The sequence below is a fragment of the Populus trichocarpa genome, chromosome 8, assembly GCF_000002775.5.
Source record: "Populus trichocarpa isolate Nisqually-1 chromosome 8, P.trichocarpa_v4.1, whole genome shotgun sequence".
In the NCBI taxonomy this organism is placed as follows: Eukaryota; Viridiplantae; Streptophyta; class Magnoliopsida; order Malpighiales; family Salicaceae; genus Populus; species Populus trichocarpa.
Window position 1 is genome coordinate 11,085,898 of NC_037292.2, and position 6,689 is coordinate 11,092,586.

General features: G+C 31.6%; 1 protein-coding gene across 2 annotated transcripts; it reads left to right on the plus strand.

Annotated features, from left to right (window-relative positions):
- Positions 1-3,792: 3,792 nt before the first annotated feature.
- On the plus strand, positions 3,793-6,174 carry LOC7473446 (auxin-responsive protein IAA14). Of its 2 annotated transcripts, none has more exons than XM_024606546.2 (5): positions 3,793-4,265; positions 4,638-4,867; positions 5,004-5,139; positions 5,604-5,665; positions 5,836-6,174. In XM_024606546.2, the coding sequence occupies exons 1-5, from the start codon at positions 3,985-3,987 to the stop codon at positions 5,877-5,879; spliced, it is 753 nt and encodes a 250-aa protein (XP_024462314.1). In that variant the 5' UTR covers positions 3,793-3,984; the 3' UTR covers positions 5,880-6,174. The 2 variants fall into 2 exon arrangements, with proteins under 2 accessions (XP_024462314.1, XP_002311658.1); XM_002311622.4 differs by having other exon boundaries at positions 3,794-4,265; positions 5,842-6,174.
- The last annotated feature ends 515 nt before the right edge of the window (positions 6,175-6,689 follow it).

Below are 6,689 nucleotides of genomic sequence, written 5' to 3' on the forward strand. Positions count from 1 at the left end.
TTAGGCCCGCGAGAAGAAGACTGATTTAACAACTTCATTTCGCATGTACAGGAATTGGCAAGGTACAGCGCTGAAATATTAATTCTACGCAAAAAAAAACAATAAATCTTATTGTCCCATGTAGCCATATCTGGAAAATTGTGGCCAGGAAATGACCACCGGGTCGCTTCGTTATGTTTTGACTCGGGTGGGTCGAGGGTTGTATCAGGATTCAGGACCACCTCAAGAACACACTAGCTAGCAACTCAAGCCACTGCGTTCCCTCAGTTGGGAGTCGCTAAGGTGTTGTTTGGGGTATTTTTTAAAATCAAGAAAATAAAAGGCGGTCGTCTCCTGTATTCTAATATGATTTGACTCGACCAGAAGTCCAAAAGATAAGAAGCCGTCTATTTCTTAGAGAGACAGTCCTCTTCGGGGAAGATTATTTCGAGACTGTTTAGGAATATTGTTGTGATTATTTTTAAATTGATTTTTATTTAAATAAAATATTAAAATAATTCTTTTTATTTTTTAAAAATTATTTTTGATATCAGCACATGAAAATGATCTACAAACATCAAAAACATATTAATTTAAAGTAAAAAAATAAAAAAATTCAAATTTTTTCAATAACACTTTTGAAACGCAAAACCAAACAGAGCTTTCATTGCCCTGGTATTTTTAAAATCGTTAAAAAAATCCTTGATTTTTTTTTCAATACTACAAACTCAATCAAGAAGGTAAATTTTTAAATCTCTTTTCTTCGATCTTTGCCTGGCATGAGTTTCTAATAAAATCTATAAGAGAAACTTGAATAACTTTTTTTAGTTTTAAAAAAATAATGTTGAGTGATAAAATCAGTAAAAAAAATAAGCAAAAAACAAAAACAAAATGTCAAGCCAAGTAAACTTTTTAAACTAATAACCTGTGATATTAGATCGAAAATACCATACATGAAAAAAGTGGTGGAACTCAATTCGCAACAAATCTAACATTGAATGATGAATTATCACTGTTATTGTTATAACTATTATTATTCTTATTATTATTAATATCATCACTACTACTATCACTATCATTGCAGCTATCACAATCACTATTATTATCAACAAGTAATATTATTATTATTATTATTATTATTATTATTATTATTATTTCTATCACTATCACTATCACTACTACTACTACTACTACTACTACTTTTACGGTACTATTATTATTAATGTTGTTGTTGTTACCACCAATGTCTTTATTATAATTATTATTAATATTATTATCACAATTATTATTATTATTATTATCATCACCATAATTATTGATATTATAACCACTACAACCATCATAATAAAATATTATTATTATTATTATTATTATTATTATTATCATTAATAATTCCTATTATTATTAGTAGTAATAGTACTATCATTATTATTATAAATATTACTATCACAATTATCATCATCATTACCACTATCACTATCATAATATACTATTATTATTACCATTATTACTAACATTATTATCATCATCATTAGTACAAATATTATTATTATTATTATTGCAACAACTACAATTACCACTATTAGTATTTTGACCATTATTATTATTATTATTTTTGATGAAATAACAAAAATTATAAACTTGTTTTGAATGATAAAATTAAAAATCATAAAAATTCTCACAAAAAGGCAAAGAAAACAAATAAAAAATAAAAAAGGAGCAAACTGAAATAAATATTATTACTATTGAAAAAAAAATTATAAATTTGATTTGAAGGATAAAATTAAAAACTATTACTATTATTATTATTGAAATAACAAAAATCATAAACTTGTTAAGATTAAAAACCATTAAAAATCATAAACTTTGATTTCAAGAAAACATTTGGTCAACAATTATATAAATTCAGTTGATTATGAGCTAAAATAGTATTTTTTTACTATATAAAAAAATGAAAAAGAATTTGATTTCAACTTCATGTAATTAAGACAAGGATCCTTTTGATTTCAACTTAATTAGAAAATATAAATTAATTTGAAATTATTAGTATCGCCAATTGGGTGCTTTTCGTGCGTACGCGCATAGAATGTTCTATCTAGTAAATTTGTGATGTTGGGTGTCATGCTTTGCAGTTTCGTATTTCCACTTTTATTATTAGAACTCATTGTTACATATATATATATATATAACACCAAACTAATTTCTTCTACAAGGACTAAAATGGAATTGGATGCGTATATTAGTAGTTACGTATAAAAGATTTGAAAGCTTAGCTTTGAATTCATGATATATTCCATCAAGTGTTTGTAAATATGTTATTGATGGTTTCACGTTTTTGTATTTTATAATAAAAACTTGCTAGCGAACCCATCAATAATTATAGTTGATAGATCTAATATTAGTATCATGAATCCACTTTAATCTATCACTTTTATGTAAAATGATATTAATTTAATTTTTTAAAAAAAAACATTATGTAATTTTAACTCGGTCAAGTTTAGACTCCCTCACGAACCAATTTTTTGAATCATCCTAATTAATTTATCTAAGTTAATATAAAATATAATTAAAAAAATTCAATCCAAGTTGAGCTTTAATTAATTAATTAAGAAGGTCAACTTGTTGAGACAAGTCATGTTTAATAACCATTAGCAATTAGAAAATGGGGGGACATTATACCAGCGCTGCTCTTCATTTCCATAACGAAAAACATAGGGAATCAGACAGGCTGAGGTTCGTCCAGCAATAATATTGTTGTCCTTGCAATTTGCTAAGCCTGTGTAATATATATATATATTCCCTTGCATTGTATGAATTATCGGTTCATGTGATTACTTGCACATTGGAAGGTTCCTGGCAGAATCTTACCATTAAGGTAAGGGCGTCTATGTCCAATTTTAATGATACAATGGCATATGAGCCGGTCGAGCATTGTATGCTCATCAGCCAACGGACCCCGTGGATCGACGGAAAAGAATATGAGCATGCATGTACATAAGAGGGAAAAAAAGAAAAAAGAGAGAGATACTGAATTTGAAAACCAAAGAAAAAGTTAGTGGAGAGTAAAAAAGACGTAAATCAGAGAGATTATTTGCGTGATACACACACATATACCAAGTGAAACTCAAGCTGAGATGAATTTAATTCAATATATATATATATGCTGCATTTATTAATCAGGAATTCTAGTTCACACCCAATTATTTAATTTTAATCTTTAGAATCTGGTGCTATGGCAACATGCCTACCTTTACGGATAAAATGAGAAGAATTGAGTTTGAAAACGACTAGAGAAAATAATAGTTATTACGCTGAAATTGATGGGAGAATGATGATGATCACTATGCTCCAGACAGCAAAGAGAAGCCACCTTTTTTTCTTATGGACCATTACATAATAAAAGATTCTCCAATGAAATAATTTGTCAGACCAATTTCCCTTTTATAATTCAGTCAAGAAACACCCTTTGCAGTCTCTGAAATATTGTATTATATACACGTAGTCTAATTACTCCCGCGTAATTACTTGAACTGTTGGATTAAACAATCATTTGATAATGGCAAGTTCGAATTCATTAAATTGAAAAGAAAGAAAAAAAAAAGGAAAAACATCTCCATTGTTACTGCTTTTGCAGATGGTGGTTGACCTTTAGGGGGAAGATGTATGAAGAAGACCATTTTTCGGCTCTTGATCAGATTGATTAAATGTTCAAGAATCAACATCACAATCCACCGTCCACGTGTCCACAAACCATGGATAAACAAGTTGATATGACGTACACATGCAGCTATACATAGAGAGAACCCACCCCCTCTCCCCCTCGAAACCCCAGTTATATTATTGTGGTCTCTCTCTAGCTAGTTAGCTTGCAAAACAAAGAAGAGGACACGGGAAATCAGAAGCAAGGAGCTAGCTATCAACAGCACCAAAAACAACAAGCAATAATACAAAACACGTTAGATCTTCCACTAAAGCCATTCATTGGCGAGCGCGCGGTAGAGAGAAATGACAACTTCTGTGCTAGGTACCGAGCGAACTGATTTGAACTACAAAGAGACTGAGCTGTGTCTGGGATTGCCTGGTGCTGTTGGTGCCAAGAATGAAGTTGAGACACCTAATAAGGCTACTGGGAAAAGAGGGTTTGCTGAGACTGTTGACTTGAAGCTTAATCTTCAGGCTAAAGAGGGTGTCATGGATCTGAATGAGAATATCAAGAATATTACTTCAAAGGACAAGAACCACCTTCCTGCTGTTACCATCAAGGACCCTGCTAAGCCACCGGCCAAGTAAGTTTTTCTTTTTTATGATTCTTCTCTTCTTCTTCTGGATCTTTTTTTTCTTTCCTGCTTCAATCGTATGGTATATATAAGCTTGTTGGAGAGCAATTACAGGATAGAAGTTGTATTATTGCTGTCGTTTTTGTCACAAGCCATAAATTAACCCTCTTTCTTTCCTTTGTTATTTAAAACTTTTGAAAAAAAATCATCTACATAGAAAATCCTTTTCTTCTAATCCTTAAAGGGATTTTTCTTTTTATTGATCCCCCCTCTCTTGTGTGCACTGGTACTGGTTAGTTATTTTATTTTTTTTGTCTTTGTTTTCTTTCTTTTTTTGGAAATTAGAGATGTAATATTAACATGAGTGATATTGGATTTCAGGGCACAAGTTGTAGGTTGGCCACCAGTTCGATCTTACAGGAAGAACGTTATGGCTCAGAAGAACGCCAGTGAGGAAGGCGAGAAGGCAAGCACTGGCGGCAGCAGTGCAGCATTTGTGAAGGTCTGCATGGATGGTGCACCCTATCTTCGCAAGGTGGACTTGAAGATGTACAGGAGCTACCAAGAATTATCTGATGCCTTGGCCAAAATGTTCAGTTCCTTCACCATGGGTGAGTGTGATTATATATATATATTGGCTATATCTCATGATGAGTTAATTAAGAGAAAAGGATTCAATACATTGAATTGGATAGATCTAATTAATATTATAGACCCAATAATCATCGTAAAAGTACTTTTTTGTAGGTAATTATGGAGCCCAGGGAATGATAGACTTTATGAATGAGAGCAAGTTGATGGATCTACTTAATAGTTCCGAGTATGTGCCATCCTACGAAGACAAGGATGGTGATTGGATGCTCGTGGGTGATGTTCCATGGGAGTAAGTTCCTCGTATCCTAAAAGCGCTCTAAAGCATGTAAAAAATTGATCAAATAATGAAAAAAAAAAGAGAGGCGAGCTTGCAGCTCATTCTGCAATAGTACAACTTTGTTTCGAATGTTGCCACTAGTATTTTTTAAAGTAAATTTACTATACACTGAGCTCAGATCTCGAGTTGATGAACTCTTTTTATGATTTAATTCTTGTAAGTAATTATTCACTCATGAGTCGCGTCCAGTAACATATATATATATATATAAAATAGCAAAGTGGTGACAGTACAAATTAGGCATTACACACAAGTTTTAGGGCTTTCCTAGGTCATCCATCATATGGAGCAAAAAACATATTGGGCAGGTGCAGCAAGAATATTAATGGTTTTTTGTATTGATTTTAAATATCACGAAAGAAGCAAGAATTAGTTTGAAATTTTATCACTTACATGGTTACGTTGATCTTATGCAGGATGTTTGTCAATTCATGCAAGCGCCTGCGCATCATGAAAGGATCTGAAGCCATTGGACTTGGTATGCATCTAGATCTAATTAATTATCTCATCATCATAACCATTTATAATATTTATTCTGAAAGTAAATTTGTTACTAAATATTGCTTCCATATGTTTCAAAAAAAAAGAAAAAAGAAGAGTTAATCATGAATGAGAAGGTATACGACTAACTTAAACTTCATGTCCAAGTTTCAGCACCAAGAGCCATGGAGAAATGCAAGAGCAGAACCTGAACCTTGTATACTCAATTTATTTAGCTTCCCTACTGAACTCCCTCTTTTCAGCCTTGTATCCATGAAGACCAGGAGACAAGGCACTTGTGCAACGTGGGTGGAGCAGTAGTGGTGTTTCCTGGATCTGTCTGTACTTTTTTTTATTATTATTATTTTTGAGGAGATGTGTCTGTATTTTCGTTTGATCGTATATAGATATCAAAGATCTAGACATTTGTAATGGACAAGAAGCAAGAACTTAACCCCCTGTTGTCTGGCTTGTTTATTACTAATGGCTTGCGTAATAATTTACCTATTTCTCTGTTGTTTGTTGTTGTATTGGCTGCCATAGTTGCCGAGTACGTACGTGTTTTATTCCTTCAATTCAATGCTACTCCTTGTTTTTTTTTTTTTTTTCCTCTCGTAAAAATAGATTCCTTATGCCCTCATTTATTCATAAATATATGCATGAGTAATTATTTTGGAGTAGGGGAGTTGCTTTAAAATTCATGACCCAAGTGAGGGGTAGGGAACAAGAGCATGTGCATGTTGATGGGGCTTTCAATTATGACCATTAGTTTATGCTATATGTTCATGAGCTTGCGATAAGCAAACATGTCTTTGATTGATATTGAATGAAGGTTGTTGAGTTAAGTGGGTGGAGTTTTATTGATTTGTTTTTAAAATTATTATTCATTTAAAAAAAATAATAATTCATGTGTTTTTAAATGATTTAAATGTGCTAATACTAAAATAAAAAACAAAAAATAAAAAAATTACCTTAATATATATTTTTTAAAAATACACTACTCCAAGAAGAGATAATAAAAT